The sequence below is a fragment of the Cornus florida genome, unplaced genomic scaffold, assembly GCF_030987335.1.
Source record: "Cornus florida cultivar Cherokee Brave unplaced genomic scaffold, ASM3098733v1 CherokeeBrave_3.0.0_Hap2_Chr03, whole genome shotgun sequence".
Lineage (NCBI taxonomy): Eukaryota > Viridiplantae > Streptophyta > Magnoliopsida > Cornales > Cornaceae > Cornus > Cornus florida.
In genome coordinates this window covers 24598068-24618677 of record NW_026775573.1, presented here as the reverse complement: position 1 = coordinate 24618677, position 20610 = coordinate 24598068, and the positions used below count along the sequence as shown (strand labels likewise).

The following is a 20610-nucleotide window of genomic DNA, read 5'->3' as shown; positions in this document are numbered from 1 at the left end:
AGCGTTATACCATTAGATCAAATCAATCTGAGTGAATCATCAATGAATCCTCTTCGATTCCCACAAACGGCGCCATTGAAGATGCATGAATTTTATCTCTCTAAATTGACAAAATTTCATTACACTTCAAAAGTTTTCTCCCCCTATTCCTCCTTTCTCCTTTCTATTTATAGACCATTTGCATTATTCTAGAGCCTTCTTAACTAACTTCCACCGCTGGGCCTATCCTCAAGGTTCAGTGGTTATGGGCCTGAATCCTCTTTGTTGAAGGCCTTTTCTAATCAGTCCAATACACCCGGTCTGCTTTGTGGACGTCAAGATTGGGCCCTTGTAAATTATTAGGCCCATACTTTGTTATGTGAGTTGGATCTGGCCCAAGCCGTCTTTGGCATCCTTAAATATTAAATTTTTATTTATTTATCTAAACTCAAGTTTGTAGGAATCATTGCTAGATGGAAAGAAAAAAAATTTAATTACATTAGTGATACTATATCATTTAATTAACAACCGACAAATTAGATTTGACACAGTCATACTTCTTCGCTCAAGCATATGCATATGTGTGTTTTCCTTTCTTCTTAGGCAATGGATACGCGTTTACTTCAATGGTCTTTTTGGAAGGAACAAGAAAAGGAAAAAATGATGAATTTTTTATTTATTTATTTTTTTTTTCACCCCGACAATAATAAAAACAGTCATACAGTATCTACAAAGAGTGCCATAAATGATCGTACCAACACAAACAAATCATGAAGTAAGAGAATAAAACTGAAGAACAAGCTCTAGATTTGCTAAAAAATAACGCACCAGCGGAAACCACCAGAGGAAGAAAGCAGTAATGGGAGTGACCCACAGGTCAGGCCATCGTCAAGGCAACTGCTCCAAGGCTGCATTCACAAGGCGCCGCCAACAGAGAAGAAACCCCCAAACCTCGCACAAGAGGAAGGAACAATAAAACTCTCACAGAGACAAGAACCACAAAACCCACATAGAGGCGGGAAAAAGTGGTGAATGAACCATCTTTCTTGTTTCACAAATTTTCGTCGGAAGATACAAAGGAAGAAATGCAGGACTGTTACAAAAAAATTTTAAATTATAATATTACCCTTCATAAATATTTCCAATATTAGCAATTCCGCTTTTCCATTCTCTTATGACAAACAAAGATCTTTAACTCATTCAATCATTCCATTTTCCTTTTCTAAGATGTCTCGTATATCTATCTTTTCTTCTCTTTCTTTAATTTGTTTACGGAGAATAAAAGTAACATATTTATATTGAGTCACTTCATGGATTTTATATGATATATTTTATTGGTGGTGACATAACATCAATAAAATTACATGGTATTATTATTGCCAATAAACTAGACTTTTTATTTTTATTTTACTAAATAAGAATGTGTAATGCACCTGATTAATTTTGTTTAAATAAATTAATAGTGTAAAAACACAATTACTTCAACAAAGCAAAACTTATTAATATGAGGTTTTATTTAAGGGATAAAGGCTCCAGCTGGTATCTCATCTATTTTTCAAGATAAAATGTGAAGAATCCATGCTAATATATCATTGATAATTTTACTTACTTTCTATGAAATTTATCAATATTTTACATAAACCCTTTCATGTTTTATAATTTCACTTACCTTTACTAGTCTAACCATTTTTTCCTTTTTAATGTCTCAAAGGAAAATGAGGAAGTAAATAAGATTGTGAAAATATTATTATTGTAATTTTTTATTTTCTTTTTGTCTCATTACACCTTTTACAATTTAAAAAAGAAGTTACATTACACCTTTATTCCGAAATATTGTACAACTTCTCCTTTAGGTGATACTCCTTCCGATTCCACCAAAAAATGTTCGTTTTTTGGAATCTAATTCTTTAAGATGGTGACTTTTAGTGTTTTTATTTATTTATTTATTATATTGATAGCAAATAATGCAATAATGTATTTTTTATAAATTCAATGCAATACCGTTAAATTGGTATTAAAAAAATTAAAAAGTATTTCAATTTAAAGGATCCTATATCCCAATCCCACAGTCCCAAAACCTCACTACAAACACTGCATAATTGCCCAAACTGAACTGATTTAGGAACGAACAATGAAGTCTCTACAGTTACTTGTCTCACCACATCCTCTCAACCTCTCTTCTCCAATGGCCGTCTCTGCTTCAAATCTTCACTTCTCAACCTTCGCAATCATGCCCATCGCTCAACAGCGTAAAACACCCATTTCAAAACGGTCTTCAAAGCTCACCAAAACCCTATCACCAACACCACCACCAACAGCAATTTCAACTACAGAAACATCCACTTCCACAACAACAACGACAGCTACCAGTTCTCTCTCTCCCAAAAAGGTATTTCTAATTCCACTTCTATATCCTCCCTTCCTTGGATGTGTTAAACCCCTAAACCCTTTGTTTGGTTTCCTAGAAAATTGACGAAAAGGAAACGAAAACTCAACATGTTTTGTGTTGTTTTAATTGCTCAATACGTGACTAGCTCAACTCAACCATGTCAGAATGATAAATTCAGCTAAGCTATGTCAATTGTCATACATATACATATAAATTTGTTGTTTTTCTATATTTTCCAGGGATTTCAAGGTGGTCTTTCTAATTCCACTTCTATATCCCTCCCTTCATTGGACATCGTAAAGCCCAAAACCCTTTGTTTGGTTTCCTAGAAATTTGAGGAAAAGGAAGCCAAACCCCAACATTTTTTTTTGTGTTGTTTCTAATTGCTCAATACTTGACTAGCTCAACTCAACCATGCCAAAGGAAGCCAAAACTCAACATTTTTTTTTTTTTTTTGTTGTTTCTAATTGCTCAATACTTGACTAGCTCAACTCAGCCATGCCAAAATTGTTATGCTTTATTTTTCTTTTATTCTGTTTGATTCTTGAAAATTTGATAAACTCAGCTCAGCTATGTCAATTGTCATACACAATTACACACACTCCAAAACCCTATCTTCAACACCGCCACTACCAACAATTGCAACTATAGAAACATCCACTTCCACAGCAGCCACAAAAACAACAACCACCAGTTCTCTCTCTCCCAAGAAGGTCTTCTAATTCCAGTTCTATATCCTCCCTTCATTGGATGTCTTAAACCCCTAAACCCTTTGTTTGGTTTCCTAGAAAATTGAGGAAAAGGAAACGAAAACTCTTAACATGTTTTGTGTTGTTTTAATTGCTCAATACTTGACTAGCTCAACTCAACCATGCCAAAATCGTTATATTTTCTTTTATGTTGTTTGATTCTTGAAACATTGAGAAACCCAGCTCAGTTGTGTCAATTGTCATACATGCACAAATAAATTTATTGTTCTTCAATATTATCGAAATTTAAGAGAATTGTGGCAAAATTGGGGTTTAGTTGTGCTGTTTCTTTGTGTGCAGGTTCTGGTTCCGATTGGGTTTGGTACGGAAGAAATGGAAGCTGTGATATTGGTTGATGTTCTGCGGCGAGCTGGTGCAGAGGTGACTGTGGCGTCGGTTGAGCGGCAGCTAGAAATTGAAGCTTCTGGTGGCATTAGACTGGTTGCTGATACATCCATTTCCACATGTTCAGATGAAATTTTTGACCTTGTTGCGTTACCGGTTAGTTATTATAGCCTTCTGGGCCCTTGAATTCTGTTTGATATAGTTTTGCTTTACTTTGCAATGACTACTCATCACAGAAATTGTGACAACGTCCTTGATTTTAATTCAAATATAACTCATACCTCACCCTGATATTATTATAAAAAATAAATGACAACCCAAACTTATGGTACATAATTTCCAAACTAAATCTCAGTATCCCAAGTGTAAAGAACTATTCCTGAATGATATTGATCAATATTCCTGAAGTGTTCCACATGGTTACATGGTTAGAAAGAAATTCAGGTGCAATATGGTTTTTCCAAAAACCCCATTGGTTTGCCAGCAATGGTTTACTGGATGTCACGGTTGTGAAAGTCTCAAGTGTCTTTTGTGAGGGAGATATCACCAGGTGTCATCTTTACGTTTGAATTGAAAGCTCCTTATAAAATTATAAAGCAAAACTTCTTGAGGCTATGGCGCGGTAGCTGTTGATTATAGTCCACAGTGTTGGCAGTTATATTTTTTGTAAGCAGCTTGTGAGTACGAGGTTACCAAAAATAATTCTTAATGTTTAACTCCCGATTTTTGTCATTTATATGTTTTCTCATGCTGCTAGTGTAAATATAGAGAGATAGTTAGTGCTAGCAGAAATCCGGAAAAATCTAACTCTTGCAAATAAGTTTTATGGAATTCGCTATATGTCCAAAGGACCATTTTTTATGGTATTCCAACTCAATCTTGACTCTTGAGTGCCAAACATTCCAGCGCGAAATGATTCCCATGTGGGTCATATATAATATGTTATCATCTATGGGACAGTCTATTACTATCCATCCTCTACTCCACCAATCTGATGAAGTTCTTTCCCTTTTGCACGCTAGTTGGTGGTTCTTCATATACATTTATTTTGGATATTTCACTTATTCAGTTGTGATGTCATTTTCATTTGTCTAGGGAGGAATGCCTGGATCTGCACGCTTAAGAGATTGCAAAGTTCTTCGTGAAATTACAAGCAAACAAGCTGAGGGAAAAAGGTTATATGGTGCAATCTGTGCTGCTCCAGCAGTCACACTTTTGCCATGGGGACTTATCAGGAGAAAACAGGTACCTGGCATTGGAATTTTTGGATAAATTTTGACGACTTTGTACATATACATTCACATTAAACTGGCTAACTAGGATGTAGTATGTCCTGCAAGACGACTTGTCACCCTGCATTCATGGACAAGCTTCCACATTTTTGGGCTGTTAAATCAAACATCCAAGTTTCAGGAGAGCTTACAACAAGCCGTGGCCCTGGTACTTCTTTTGAGTTTGCTGTAACACTAGTGGACCAACTGTTTGGGGAGTCTGTTGCCAAGGAGGTTGGAGAATTGTTGGTAAGACATTTATTGCATGTTGTGGTTGTATTTAGTTGAGAAAATACTTTGTTGTGAGTTGGGAATAATGTTACTGTTTTTCCTATAGAGAAATATGGTATCTATTGAGTCATCAATTGTTTTAAAAAATGTCTCTTCCTAGACAAAACACCATGACTCATTAGCTTACTCATTACTAGTTTGGTGGTAGTCCTTTAAATTGTTTTCGTCCAAGTTAAAGTACATGTATGTATTATGGTCTATAGATTTTGTTCACATATTGAGGTTCCTAATATTCTAAAGTTCCCATAATGATCTGAGAGCCAGAAATGCTGTCTTTCAAAACCCTAGATTTTGTTAATTGATTCTGTTGATTATGAAATTACTAGTAACAATAGTAATAATTTATTTTTCTTGTATAAACATGTTCATTGTAATTTAAAGAAAGCAGTACGGAGGGACGTGGAGTATGAAAAATATCCAAGTATACCTCAGTATTCATAATAAAGAGAGGGAAATATTTAACACAAGTCTATACTTTCAAAAATCCCCTGTTATTATTTGTCTTGACTTAAGAGATTATTCATGATTTAAAGCAGGTGACATACTAACGAAAAATAAAAAATAAAAAAAGGAAATTGATGAAAGTTCTTTGTGACCTTAATACCATATAGTACGGTAAAGTATCTGCTATCAAGAAACTGATGTAAGTTAATATTTGATTTCTGTTTAATAATAAATCTACTTGCTTTCATCTTGTCAATTTCCTCTTTATTTTTTTTTTGGTCAGCTTATGAAAACTGCTCTTGACAATCCTAGAAAAGAAGAATTCAATGAAGTTGAGTGGGCAATCGGTCATAATCCTCATGTAAGTACTAAGTAGTTTCTCTTTTTCCACGCTGCTTGGTTATTTACTGCTATTAGTGTTGTGACTCGATGTCTTAAAGCTCCTCTATCCTCAACCATCTCTGATTGACGTGCAGCTGGTATGATATACATTTTTTGGTGTACTTTGAAGTATGATTTTTTCCATAGCTTTTTTCTTGAATGCACATATCTTGTCAACCATTTCTAGGTACTTGCAAACATTTTAATTCAATTGATTTTAGGGGTATTCTATTTCTTTTCCTCTTCCTGCTGCTGCTATTCTACTATTACCTTGACTTTGTGAATATATATAAGTTTAATTTTCTCTTCTTCCTAGAAATGTACTTAACTTTTATTTTTGTTTTTGTATACACGGAGTTCTTGGCATCTTTGCTTGACTCCAACAAAGACCATTTATCTGGTGCACTGGTGCTTAAAGGAAGTTCTCATGCAGTTCTAGTTCTGCTTATGATTTACTCGGTAGAAGACTTTTTAGTTTATAGTCAAGTGAACAAATCTTTCATTTGAATACTTGTTTGCTAATAAACTATTGTGGGGTTTTTGATATTGATCATCTTTCTAATTAAAGGCTGAGCTTCAGAAGATGTTTATTTGCGGTCCCCTTGCTTGAGGTGCAATAACAGGCATCATGTTAACATATGATAGGATTCTTTCATGGCTTGTTCTCCATTAAATAGTATCTGTTGTTTGCAAGGACTGGAAGTTTCTTGTTTAAGGGTCGTGTCCTGGAGTCATTTTTTTTGGAACTGGAATATCATCCAGTTTCTGCTTATGGTATAAATACGTTGGGATTTTTACTTGGGAATTGGGCTTTATGTTTTTTGAACATTTCTATATCATCTCAGTAGTTTTTGTTTTAGAGATTTTCTTTATTCCCAATTCTTGGTCTGAAATGTGGGAGCTCTGAGCTTGAATGATTTCCAACAAAAAAAAAAATCTCATATTGTTTTAATGCAAACGCTTCCAGTTGGCTGTGCCTCCCTTCTTATTTCATGTCCCTCCAACTCTCTCTCCCCCCACCCCCAACATCTATATACATGCACCTCTTTGAACAATTGGTTTTGTCAAACTTCCTTGTATCCTGCAACTCAACCATTTCCAACAAGTTGTTTGGCACAAATTTTTATGTCATTTTATTTGGGATTATTTACAGGTAAGAAAGAATTAAGGTTCAATGATGAGTAGTAATTCAAATTCAAATTTCTCCATACCCTACACAAAATTGCAATAGGAGGGGGAAAAAAAAAAAAAAACAGAAGGTTAGAAAAAAATGAGGCAAAGGATAGAGTAGTAGAGCAATATTGTGTCAGATTACTTGTCTTCTTGTAGTTGGATCTCCAAGTCTTTGGAATGCTCCAATTCATGACAATCCAAATCTGGGTCAATACTGGGAAAAACATTTCTGAATTTGTTTTTTATTAATACAGAATTCATGAATCATTCTCTTACTTCACCAACTCGCAGGTTCTCATTCCAGTTGCAAATGGTTCTGAAGAAATTGAAGTAGTAACAATTGTAGATATTCTACGGCGGGCAAAAGTGGATGTTGTGGTTGCTTCAGTTGAAAAATCCACACAGATATTGGCATCCCAAGGCACAAAAATTGTTGCAGACAAGTCAATTGATAGTGCTTCTGAATCAATATATGATTTGATCATCCTACCGGTAAGACAACAAAATTGGCTTATAAATAAAACAATCTGCTTATATTGTGTTCTTTGGCTTTTATCTTAGTGTTGATACTGTTTTAAAGGCTGGTGCTAAGACTTGAACATTTACTGTGATATCAGTTTTGAGAGTGTGGAGGTGTGCCTAGGGGGTCACTCCTACCCAAATGGTTGGGATACCCCTTGATATTGAACCTCATCAAATCGAAGAGTCTTCAAATTATAATATCAGGGTCAGCTTAACTAGAGTTTTATGTTAAATTGCTGTATTACCAGTCAACCATTTGATAAGTGGGTGGACCTACCAGTGCTGTTGTAACCTCATATCTTAGATGCGTGGCACAAATGGTCCTCCATGAATATTTGTTAGTGTCGCTCGTCTATAGAATTTTATTCTAATGTAATACAAATTGTTAGGTGCACCAGAGTTGTGTTAGTACTTCTCAAATTTGTTCATTTTGTGCTTGCTCACTGCTTGAGCCTTGAAGTCAATAAGAATTTACCTAATTGCAGGGAGGAATTGCTGGAGCAGAGCGGTTACACAGATCCAAGGTTCTAAAGAAGTTGCTTAAAGAACAAGAATCAGCTGGAAGAGCATATGGAGCAATCTGCTCTTCACCAGCAGTACTGCATAAACAAGGGTTGCTCAAGGTAAGTTGAAACAAGTTGATGCCTGCTTACTTTATTAACTGTGGGACATTAACATTTATTATTCCTCGACAAAAAAACAGGACAGGAGAGCCACCGCTCATCCCTCTGTCATGAGCAAGCTCACCAATGAGGTAGTTGATGGTGCCCGAGTAGTTATTGATGGTAAAATTATCACAAGCAAGGGACTCGCGACTGCAACAGATTTTGCATTGGCTATTGTGAGCAAGGTTTTTGGTCATGCAAGGGCAAGGAGTGTAGCAGAAGGACTGGTGTTTGAATACACCAGGAGCTAGACTTAGCATGCAATTGAAATGTATACGAAGCACCCAATGCTGTGATAAGTAGAGCTATATTCCCCAAATGAAACCAGTCAGGAGACATTTTTCTACCAAAATTTCACCATTGGTAGCTGATAAGTAGTCTTGTGACACGGCTGGTTAACCCATTCCTGATCCCGATTGTAAGGGGGCAATCGAGCATCTTGGGATTTCTGCAGCCTAACTGAAGTAGGTGTTTCAATGTTATACAGGATGGCATTGGTATAAAATGGTTCAACATCTTCATCATTAAATGTATGTCTCTTGTTGCAGGTCCGAGTATGGAGTTTGGACTGGATGATCAGGATTGAAGCTGATTTTGTTGCATCTTCGTCTTGTTTGAGCTTTTAAATCAATGGAATGAAGATGGCGAGGGCGGTGAGGGCAAGATGGTGGTTATACTTTTGTATTATTGGTTGCCTTTTACTCAACATTTGATTTATAGACTCGGGGTATGAAATCTTCATTATATGTTTGGAACTAAAATTCTTCAGATTTTAAATTTAAGGCGCTGATTTGGTGCTCTCAACAGTGTTATAAATGAGATATTTTATATGCATTGATTCACTTTATTTATTTTCAATTCGTATGCATTGATTTGATTACATGTCTTCTATCGGCTGCACATATTCTTGAGACCAATAATCCAACCAGGCGACAACTCATGCAACTGTGTGAAAAGCACCAAGTTCTCTCTTTTGTGTACCTGTCAAGCAACTACAGGCAGATACATACTTGGCGCCAAAGAAAGATGTTTTTTAATGCTAAAGTCAAATGCCTAAAAGGCCCTCCTATATATATATATATAGATAGATTGATAGATAGGTAAAAAGGTATAATATACGCCGGCATTATCTAGTGAACTTATTGGTAGAGCTCGGAGCTCTTTGAGGCGTCATTCGTGTTTGAGTTACCTCTCTTCCTAATTTATCAAGATAAAAAAAGTAAGAAATAACATAATTACACACCCCTCTTTATCCAAAATTTACACTGACCTTCTATATTAAACAAATTTATTGAGGGATGTTCAAGAAATGTGATTTCACTCTTTTCCTTTTCATTTTTCACTTGACAGTTATTATATTATTCTAGTTCAAAAGTAGGTTTAAAATAAAAAGAAAAGAATAAATTTAGTTATAGTTTGATTTTGTTGTTGTAAATAGATTATGTCGTTTGAATTTGTTAGTTGTTAAAAATGGTGAAATTTGTTAAGGAGAGAGTATTTACACGAGTGAAAATCCACGTAATTTTTAATTCAATTAGAAGAGAGCCATGTATTTATGTTCGTGTTCAATTTAACTCCCTAACCGTGGTTTAAAAAAAAAAAAAAAAATTATAAATAAACTTAAATATGTGATTTAATTTAACTGGACCAAGTGGACATCCTCGTCTAGAACCATCTAATACATAAAATAATAATAAAATACTTGCCTGTAAAAGGATTTGGAGTGGATAAATATCCAAAAGGCCCTTCCATTTTTCTCCTATTCCTTGTTGGAGGTGGGCCCTAGCCAGCCTGTACCACCATAACGGTTCTCCTGTATTGCAACTACAAGTTGTCCCACTTTGCATAAACAAAAGCTTCTATATACTTCTATGACGTGTCAAAACAGGACTCAGAGTCCAAACGAGACTTTAAAAAGACCTTCCCGCCGCATTCTCCGACTCAGACAGCGACATTTCTCAGCCGCAGACGGCGGCGAGTGCGGTGGTGCTTCAACCATGTCGGAATCCAAAGCTCCGCCGCGTCCGCTCTACAAGCACAATTCGTGGTCCCCGGACACGCAGCGGGAGGAGGTGTGGTCGAGGCGGAAGAGAATTCACCGCCTGCGACGCGGACGCAGCATGAGCGTTACGGACGAGGACTTGGAAGAACTCAGGGCGTGCTTCGAACTCGGGTTCGGGTTCGACACCGATTCGCCCGAGATCGATCCGAAACTCTCCGATGCGTTCCCTGCTCTGGAGCTTTACTACAGCAAAACACTGTCCAGGTCATCATCGTCGTCTTCCACAACGACGACTTCTGATTGCGATTCGTCATCGTCGATTGTGAGCCCTAGCACTATATTCGATTCAGGTACATATCAGCTTTGATCCTTTTTTTTTTTTTTTGGATCCAATGGTGGTGGTTTTATTGATTAATAATTAGTGTTTATTTATTTAATTTGGAATATGTGTGAAGGTGATGATCAGGAGATGGTGAAGACGAAATTGAGACAGTGGGCCCAGATGGTTGCTTGTTCGGTGCGGCAATCCTCACCAAATTAATTGATTTTTTTTTTTTTAATGATATTTTTGTCATATTTTATTTTATTTTATTTGACTAAATTGCTTTAAAAAATTCAATGTCCCTTTTAGAATAGTAATCAGTCAAATTTGCCCATGATTAAGTTTGTCAAATATTCAATGAAAGGAAGAAATTTACATATCAGGAATTTTTTTGAAAAATCTTTAAAAATTTACATGTTTGTATTGGATATGCTATTGGATGATTCGTAGCTTTATTATACATTCCTTATTCATTGCAGGTTAATTATTGGACTGGCCGTTTTTAATCATTTGGAACAATTTGAATACAAATAAGAAATTAAATTGCGTTTGAAACAATTTTTTGGTGTTGTGTCGGGAATAGTTGGAATTTAAGATAGTATAGTCCGAGTAAAATTGGCCATTAATGAATAGATATTTTTTATATTTAGAGTGCATTGACCAATTAAATATAAAAAATCTAACAATTCTGACAAATGCAGGTATCATTATTCTTTTTTAAAACAATAAATTTTATCATTTGAAATCGCATAGAATATCTAACCTTTTTTTATATTTTTAAACAGTTAATTTGAACTAAGTTTGACCATTTTTCGTGGGAATTCAAAATAATAAATTTTTGAAGTTGAAATCGGTCGAAAATCTAAGCTTCTCTTTAAATTTTTCATTGCTTCAATGTAAGCAATTAGAAATACTCCTGCTTTTGTCTTTACACGTGCTTTTGTCTTTACGGGTGCTTTGCACTTAAAGTAAAATTTAATTTAAATCAATCTTTATCAAAGTAATTAAATAATTATAAATTTTAAAATATCCATGAACAAAAAATTTACACAAGGTGAAAGAGATAATAATAATAATTTTTAATTAAACTTTACAATAGAAATTCAATTATTGATAGGTGTAGTTTTATATAAACTCTTTTAAAAACTTATTTTACACTAATTAATAAATATTATGATTTTAATTAGGGTTGGGCTTGGGTTCAGGTACTAGCAAACTGAGTAAATTTGAACCCGAATTATAATATTATTTTACTATATATTTTTAATTTTAAATACATTATATATAATATTTAAATTACGATTTCTATTTTTCTTTTCAACTTCATTGGTAAAATCTTAACTTATTTTATGTTAATATTTAAGATAATTTATTTTCTAAGAATTTATTTGTAATTTGTTCAAAATTTATAAAATGTCTTTATTTATTTATTTATTTTTTGTTTAAGAGTAATATAATTTAAAATTAATTCAAGATCATATTAAATTTTTGGTGTGAAGATTAGCTATATAAGTAACTCGAATTCACCTCCAATTTTTAACATGGAATTTAAGCCCGAGTTACAAACCCGAATTTAAAAGTAGAATGATGTATTAGACTCGGTTGAGTAGTTAGGGTTGTGTTGGGCTTTGGTTTAGTATTTCATATGGTAAGTTGGACTCAAGTTATACCTTAAATCCACCCAACTCGTCCAAGTTGTAGCCCTAGTTTGAGTAGATTAAAATGAAAAATTCATAATTCAAATAAATCCATTCATAAGTTAAATGGTAATAAGGTACTTTTAATTTGATTTGGGGTATCATTGTTCAATTTACCAAATTGGGGATGTCATTGTTCAAAAAGTGCCTGAGTTATATTTACCTGTCTTTAATCCAAACCTGAAGTGTGAGTGCAATTTACCTTAAAATATTGAACATCACTGCATTTATTTATTAATTTTATGTAAGTAATAGATGTTGTTTGAAAATTCTGAACCAATTAAGCACTTAAGCAATTAAGTGCTTTTAATAATGCAATTTGAATAAGGTAAGCAAATGGAGTAAAATTTCAAATGATAGAGACATCACTCATCACTGAATGTTTAACGCTCAAGATTCAAAAAATATTATCACTCAAAAACTTCAGGGTCTCAAGTTCGACTCTTAAAATTTTCAGTACTTAATTTTTAACTGTATCAAATAGCACTCACACATGTTTTTGCCCATCACTTCGAAAAATAGAGGTAATAATCCACCATAGCTTGGTGGTGGTATCAGTGTTTATTGACGGTGATAGGAAAAAAAGTATAATTAATTCTCTAAATTCAATAGTAAATAATCACTTAGTTATTTTTTGATAACTCAATTCAGTACTTAATTTTGAGAGAATTAAATCTGTTTGATAATGCAATTTGAATAAAATTAAAAAGGGTAAGCGCCAACTTAAAATATGGTATGCTAATATTTTAAGTTGCAAGAACATGACATCGCTTATCACTGAAACTGAACACTGAAACTGAAATTGAATGTTGACCCGGACCAAAAAGTATGTGAGACGGGGTGATTTTTAATAGAAAATTGTTGAAGGGGCAATAGTGAAATTTTTCTTTAATTTCAGTGGGAACAAACTCAAAATTTTGTAAGTATATAATTAAAAGAAAAAAATAGTAAAATTTGTGGATATAATAGCAAAAAGAAAAAATTTCAATGGTGACCCCTACTTAGCTTATCGCACGTCAGCTGACCGGTTTAAAAAATATAAAAAAAAATATATATTTTTTAATTACCACTCAGGCACAAATTCAACTCTTTAAATTCTCGTACACGATTTTCAGTCTTGTCATTCTATAAGAAAAATGATTTGAAGGCATGTTAGTTTAGCTACTTTAGCACACTGTCGAAGTGAATTAATTAAGACCATTAATTTACTTTGACAAAATTGGTCAAACTAATAATATTGTGATTCTAAGTATAAAAGTTACTGTGCCCATGATGAAAAAGCTCCATATTTTTGTAAAAACCTATTAGATATTTTCTTTTTATGAATGAATAAAGTTTGGGGGAAACAAAGTGAATTCAATGTGTGTGTGTGTGTAAATATTTATGAGATTCCTTAAACCTTGCATTCATTTTAACTAAGAAACAGTTTGGTAATTATCACATTAACATCCATTTAAAACTTAAGTATACATAGTTTTTACATATTTTTCTTTCGCTTTTAAGCTTGGCACAACAAATATTCCATTTCCATTTTGATATGAACTAAAATCTGAAGCTCAATTCAGTTTGGTGATTTCAGCCACCGAACACCAACAGTAGAAATTGTAAGATCCATGCCACTGAAACGAATAATGTAAATTCTTTTGAGCTATATTTGATTACATAAAATTGGAGTTTTGGACTTGAAATGGGTGAAATAGAAGAAAATTTTAGTTCAATTTTTTAAGTTATTTTTCTCTAATTCCATCAATTCAAATTCTAAAGATCCAATTCCGAACATAGCCTCGATTCATTTTCTCTGAAAACAAATGGATAGTAAATTTCCAATAAAATTTAAGATGATCTTGAGAGCAGAAAGATCGCGTTAAATGTGATCTTCTGAAAAGCTAAAACTTCTTGAGGCTTCTTGAGGTTTAAGTCCATAAAACTTCTTCATTGGATCTTAAATTTGAAAAATGGTAATTTCAAATCAATTGGTTATGCATTGGCTTCTCAACTCTTTAGAAGAGTAGAGCTTCACTTTCATATTTGTTATATAATTGATCAATTATAAGAATAGGTCTAGTCATTCACTGTAACTATTCGGTGCAATAATCACTTTCCTTTTATGAATTGACAATAAATTTTCTAGAATAAAAATTTTATACCCATAATACTTGCCTACTCACGACTAGAAAGTTTATAATTACCACTAATGTGACGCAATACTAAATTAACAAATGTCTCTAATATTTAAAATAACATGCAACGATTTTTTGTGATTTTCAAAGCAAAGATTGAGGCGGCATGATTATTTACTTATGCTATTGTAAAAAAGAATTCTATTGCTGATTTTTGGATTCCACTATGGCCTTTATCAAGCAAAATGAACCATGAATTTCTTGATATATATATATATATATAATAGTTAAATTGTTAGTTTATTATAGATACAAATGGTGTTGCCTGTACTAAATTTTATCATTTGGGTGACTTTTGGTTGTTCCTTGTTTGTATGCTCGTGTTTTGGGTTGATTTCTTTATGTTATATTAGTTGTTAATTCGTGATTAGTTGTTAATTCGTGTGTCCAAATAAAAAATCATGGCTTCTACAAATATAGTAGCGTGAGAAAGAATCATAATTTGATTTGAATTTTATTGGTTTAACTTGATAACTAATTAATTTTTTTTAATTTTATTTTGTATAAATACTTGTCACTTTAATATTGAACCAAATCAGTAGTAAGTACGTCCGTTTAAGAAGAAGAAGTTCGCATAGATGGTCCATAGAAAGTTGGCATAGATTGTCTTAGATTTTTGTTTTCTTTAACAATTGTGTAATTTTACAATTTAAGTCTAGAATCTCTTAATTATTATTATTTTTTTCCCCGGAAACGTTAAACAACTGAAATATATGACCAATAATTGTTCGATAGCTTACACTAGTACAGTTGTACACATAGATTGTCATAATTTTGTTTCCTTCAACAATTGTGTAGAATTCCATAATATACTATAAAATTCTCTAGAATTCAAGTTTATAATCTTATAATTTTTTAATCCCACTTGTACAAATAAATCGTAATGGTCTTGTACAAATAAATCGTGAGAACTCATTTACTATCAAGTGTTTCTTTTACTTTTTTATAATCTATTTGACTACAACTTAAAACCATCATACTTCTGCCCTCAACGGGAATTGAACTGCCGGCCTTCTAATGCTATTCGTTTACAAGAATGTCGAATTCTTCGGTGAGAATAAGGTGCTATTTGATAAATTTCAAAATTAAATACTGAAAATGTTAAAGAATTGAATTTGAAGTACTGAAGTTTTTAAGTCATAATTAAAAATAAATAATTTTTGATATTTTTATGAATTTTCAACATTCAGCATGTGCTGTTAACTCGGAATTACGGTTGATTTAGCAAATGAAAATTGTAGTTCTGACCTTTATTGATAACTTTGGTAGATTTTTCCTGAGTTTATGATTTCTTTCAACATTTGATCATTCATTGTACTTGTTACAGAGCCCTAGCTGTTATCACTTTTGAGAGCAAAATTTTGCTTTGTCCCATTTGAACTATTGATGTGTTATAATTAATGACATATTTATCGTAACCATTTCTCATTAAATTTGTCATTTCTTATTAATTATTATCTTTTCTCTTATCTAAACATTAATTATACTCTCTACTTTAATTTTATTATTATTATTAACTTTCTTTTTAATTAAATCCTTTTTCTTTCTGAACCAAAAAAAACTATTATCAACTTTCCTTTTAATCAAATCCTTTTTCTTTTTGTACAAAAAAAAAACTAAAACTGATTGCAATGCCTACCACATCACTATCGCCAGCGTGGATCTAATGCGCCCCACATTACTATCGTCTAGAATGTATGTCCTACACTATAAATGTCTTTGTTGTGGTGTCACTTAATATATATATTTGATAAGTAATGGTGTCACTTAAATTGTTAATCCATTTTAAGTCGCTTAAAACACAATTAGTTTGATAAGTGCTTAATCTGTGGCCAAAATGATAATCAAAAGTCCCAAATAAATTGTCTTATTCAAAAAAGGCTTCTTGTTCTTTGAAGCTCATCCTTTTCATCATAAATGATCGGTTTGCACCAAAATGACGTGGACCAATAGGGAAATCCCAATTCATTGGGCCTTACAATACAATAAAATAGAAAACCCTAACGGCGCCATATTCTAGGAGCCCAAAATATGTGATTGAATAAATCCTCCTCTATTTGTTGTGAGTCAGGACTCCTTATCCTTCCCCTTCTTCAAACTCCGATTCGTGCGTCACTCACCTTATATTTTATGATCATTGATTTCCACCCAGATCTGTAAATAATAGTCTGTGAATGGTTTGTAAGGTCATCATCACCCAGTGTGGACTCTGTTTAGGAGAGTCCACAGACTAGATATGGATTTAACTTTTGGTTTCTTTACACACACTGATTTTTCTTGGGATCTATATCTGGACCATGTCCTTGCACTTGGGAATCCAAACATTGTACCATTGCACAGCGCTATGGCCTTTATTTTTTCACAAGACACAGCTGTAGTGAATTCCCTCATTTGCGCACACACACACACACACAACAAATACATAATATTGGAACAAGAGTAATGACAATAAGAGAGTTGTTGAACGACTTAAATTTGATGTTTCTTTATTTGAGCAGAAAACCCTTCTCGTATATGATAGTAAAAGAGCACAAGCAATACTCATGAGAAACATTCTATATGGAACCTCCGAATAGTAAACATTCAGTTTGTTATTTTAGTACCGAGAAGAGCAGAAGTTTGAATCCCTCAAACAAATTGAGCAAGGTACTCCTCCACACTGGTGTATTTGACATCCGGATAAAGCTCGGAAGCCTCAACCCCAAAGGATGGTTCAATCTCGAAGTTGGTTTGATCTCCCATCACAAAAACCGAGTGGTTGATTGCTAACACAACATTGATCGGAATGGGGGACTCTGCAAGGAATTAGCCAATGTCAACCACTTTGCAAATGAATCAGATGCTAGATTACTTCAGTTAGTTTTAGTACAAGCTTTTGCTAAAGAAGATGTACTACTGACCTTGGATGTCCTTGAGAATTTTCTCTTCCGGAACATAGATTTTTTCAAGGGTTTTGCCAATCTTTTTCTCCCAAAGGGAGACAAGCTCGCTGAACGAGTAAATATTTTTGGAAGGCCTGAGGTAGAGGATCTTGTTCAATGTTCTCGGATCATCCACAGCTTTGATGGTGAAGGTGCCAATGTCGTGTTCCTCGCTGAATATTGCTATTAGTCAAAAACAAGAAATTTGACGAAATAAGAATCAAGACTTCTGTACTATGTTTCCTCACATAATATAACAATAAATCAACCAAGAATGAAGAAAAAGATTAAGAATGTACCCTGTTTTTCTTACATGTGAACAGCTTAGCTCGGACTATTTCAGTTTTAATCCCGGCATAAAATGCAGATAGGTGCAGAATGAGTATGGAAAGGATATATGCTAACTTCATCTTAACCTAACGGGCTGTTAAACGAACAAGGACTAAGCACAAGTGTCTGCTACTGCATTTGGAGGTAAACACATTGTAACTCGTTTATCGATGCAAAACGTTACTCCAGATTGCTCGAGTCTAGTCTAAAACTGGACACAAGTTGAATGCCTGTTCTCATTTTAAGCACAAGCTTATGATATATGCATTTCTGTGTAGCGTGGATGCTTATATTTAAGCACCAGCTTGTGATATGTGTGTACATATATGTATGTAACTATGTACAAGCTTGTTGTTCCTGGAAAACCTAATCATATCATGTTCACATAAAAATACTATTTGCCGAGCTTTGGATTCCGTGGAAAGAGATTATTAATGTGAAGTTGATAGTTCGGGGGAAAAAAAAGAAAAGAATTTGTAGAAATTTTCAATACCTCTGGGATTTCCATCCCCTAAGATGATTACTTTATCTCTAGGCGGAGCAGTAACTCCAGGCTGCACCAATGTAGGGAGGAAATAGCCCGCGAAGCAGTTTGAAGCCACAAAGGTGTGGGGAATTCCCTCAGCCTCAATAGCTCGGCGGATTTGGGCCTTCACTGAAAATGCAGTTTTTGCAGGCTCAACACCATGAACATGGTCCACATCGTTCCCAAATTCCGAAGGGAAGAATCTCTGAATAATTCAAGAAAATTATTAGAAAGTCCAGCCTCTACGCGGTGCTCCATGAAACTAACATCTTATGTTAATGAGAAAGTTGTCCATTACGATGTTGCAAGAACATAAAAAATTTTAAAAAAAAAATTTTAAAAATTTTCTGTTCTGAAACTAAAATATTGCAGATTAGGAAATTTAGAAAGTATTATAAAAATAATAATAGCGAGTCCCACTCACATTATTACAAGATTTCGGAATTACTCATATGAATCTTGAAATAATATTTAAAATTTATTGAAGAAAAGAATGGATGAGATTATTAAAGACAATGAAAAACAAGAGAGCATTTGATCTGATACTAGCTTAGAGATCTTCTACATCAAAATGTATTCCATTTAATGTCTTTCTTTCTCAACCAAATCTTGTGAAATGGATGAACTTAGTTACAAATGATTGTAATCCTTCTTGATATGCATCCATTTCAATTTAAAAATTCTACTTTGCTTGCTGTTTGAAAAAGGGGGAAAAAAAAAAAAAGCATTGAAAGGGGTTCCAATTTTCGAATATAACAATCTAGGTTAGTTCACTTAAATTATTGATTTTGACTTGATAGATTTAGCTTGGATCCTCTCAAACCAAATATCTTTCCTAAACTTTCCATACATCAGTCATGTGGCCTAGATTATGTCACATCATCATTTGGTCGAAGTCTACCACTTACAAATTTAGTTGTAACAGAATTCCAACTAACGTGGCGCAATATATACCACACGATTAAGGTATACAAGTTGGCCGGAGAGGATTGGATTCACATTTTCAAATATGACCCACATAATAAAACAAAATCATAAAAAGAAAACTACTCATAGAATGTATATACATACACCCACAAACCAATATAATTGTGTAGCTCTTCACACATCATAAAGAGCAAAAACAGTTTGATACAACTAAATAATTTTGTTCCGGAACGCGTAGGACCAAAAGCCTCCAATTGATTTCTTCTTTAGAATATAAGCCAATTATGAAGTTATCATTGTTTTGCGCAAAAATCAATTAAAATAAGGAGTAAACAAACACATGATTTTAAATTCCTTTTAGGAGATAGAATTAATAGGCACAGCCTTTGTGGATATGGGTTGTGTTTTTGCTTGTAGAAATGCTAATTTTTTGTAATTAATCTGAAAAATTAACTGCAAAGTGAAGAATGAATGCTATATATATACACACACACATATACGAACCTTGATATTACCAGCTTCTTTAATGGCAGCAATGATCTTCACCTGATCCGCCAACTGCATGTGGCCTACCGTTGATATCACCACATCCACCTGCTTTATCGCCTTCACTAAGCTCTCGTGATCATACAGATCTCCCTGTTCCGTACAAAACATTATAAACATACATACATTTAAAAATTAAGTACCGAAAATGTAACGGTCATTTCAAAGATTCAAATTGAGTTATCAAATAGAATCAGAATATTTGAATTAGGTTATCAAATACACTTAATTGAATAAATACTTGATCCGTTCAGAATTATTACTGAATTGTGTTATCAAACAACATTATTCGTAAATGTATATATACATATACTATAATACATACATTTATACACAAATATCTATCTATATATGTGTGTGTGTGTTTGGAGAAATGAGTGTTCTTACATATAGCAAAGTGACGCCGGAATTCTTGAAGGTCTCGACGAGTTTCCCCTTAATAGGGTCGGAAACTGTGCTTTCTCTGACCAAAGCGAAGGTGGGGTGGCCGGCCTTTGCGCTCGCTCCCACGATGAATTTTCCGATGTAACCTGTTCCTCCTATGATCAGAATCTTGCTTTTCTCTGCCATTGAAATTTTCCGGGAAAAAACACGAAACTTTCCGGGATATGTTAGTTGAAGCAGAGTTAGGAGAGTGTTGCAATTTTTATAAGTTGATAGGAAGGCCAGCGGGACTTTTGTAGAAGAATTGGGAAGGCATAAAGTTACAGAAATGACCTTCTTTCTTTGATCAAATTACTTCCAAAACTTTAATCTTTCGAAAAATATTAGTTAGGGCGCACCTTCTAGAAGAAAAATAAAATATCCTCACTCATGCAGGTTTAATTTGGCAGGGATTTTTGATTGGATGACACTGTTCACCACAATACAACATTGCCCCCGAGGCATTGACCTTATTAATATAATTATCCTTATCAAAATCAGTACTAAAATGTGTTAGTATTATTTAT

The 20610-nt window shown here is 33.7% G+C and overlaps 3 protein-coding genes across 3 annotated transcripts; 2 read left to right on the top strand and 1 right to left on the bottom strand.

Moving 5' to 3' along the window:
- The first annotated feature begins 2037 nt into the window (after positions 1-2037).
- LOC132299975 (protein DJ-1 homolog C) lies at positions 2038-9067 on the top strand. The gene is made up of 9 exons (XM_059796901.1): positions 2038-2368; positions 3418-3618; positions 4558-4707; positions 4803-4982; positions 5752-5829; positions 7314-7514; positions 8030-8167; positions 8248-8673; positions 8758-9067. Exons 1-8 carry the CDS (start codon positions 2111-2113, stop codon positions 8458-8460), a joined length of 1419 nt encoding a protein of 472 aa, XP_059652884.1. The 5' UTR covers positions 2038-2110; the 3' UTR covers positions 8461-8673; positions 8758-9067.
- A 972-nt stretch (positions 9068-10039) lies between these two features.
- On the top strand, positions 10040-10975 carry LOC132298706 (uncharacterized). Its single transcript, XM_059795088.1, has 2 exons — positions 10040-10561; positions 10667-10975. The coding sequence occupies exons 1-2, from the start codon at positions 10081-10083 to the stop codon at positions 10750-10752; spliced, it is 567 nt and encodes a 188-aa protein (XP_059651071.1). The 5' UTR covers positions 10040-10080; the 3' UTR covers positions 10753-10975.
- A 5926-nt stretch (positions 10976-16901) lies between these two features.
- On the bottom strand, positions 16902-20272 carry LOC132298705 (phenylcoumaran benzylic ether reductase Betv6-like). Its single transcript, XM_059795087.1, has 5 exons — positions 20048-20272; positions 19619-19753; positions 18155-18392; positions 17311-17514; positions 16902-17205 (listed from the first exon to the last, which is right to left on the bottom strand). Exons 1-5 carry the CDS (start codon positions 20228-20230, stop codon positions 17039-17041), a joined length of 927 nt encoding a protein of 308 aa, XP_059651070.1. The 5' UTR covers positions 20231-20272; the 3' UTR covers positions 16902-17038.
- Positions 20273-20610: the final 338 nt, after the last annotated feature.

Bases quoted from the DNA above. Each gene is read 5' to 3' on its own strand.
- LOC132299975 (XM_059796901.1), top strand. From the start codon at position 2,111: ATGAAGTCTCTACAGTTACTTGTCTCACCACATCCTCTCAACCTCTCT. The intron at 2,369-3,417 runs GTATTTCTAATT...CTTTGTGTGCAG, and splicing joins GTTCTCTCTCTCCCAAAAAG to GTTCTGGTTCCGATTGGGTT. The intron at 8,168-8,247 runs GTAAGTTGAAAC...ACAAAAAAACAG, and splicing joins ATAAACAAGGGTTGCTCAAG to GACAGGAGAGCCACCGCTCA.
- LOC132298706 (XM_059795088.1), top strand. From the start codon at position 10,081: ATGACGTGTCAAAACAGGACTCAGAGTCCAAACGAGACTTTAAAAAGA. The intron at 10,562-10,666 runs GTACATATCAGC...ATATGTGTGAAG, and splicing joins TAGCACTATATTCGATTCAG to GTGATGATCAGGAGATGGTG.
- LOC132298705 (XM_059795087.1), bottom strand. From the start codon at position 20,230: ATGGCAGAGAAAAGCAAGATTCTGATCATAGGAGGAACAGGTTACATC. The intron at 19,754-20,047 runs GTAAGAACACTC...TGTACGGAACAG, and splicing joins CCGGCGTCACTTTGCTATAT to GGAGATCTGTATGATCACGA. The intron at 17,206-17,310 runs GTCAGTAGTACA...AATTCCTTGCAG, and splicing joins AATTCTCAAGGACATCCAAG to AGTCCCCCATTCCGATCAAT.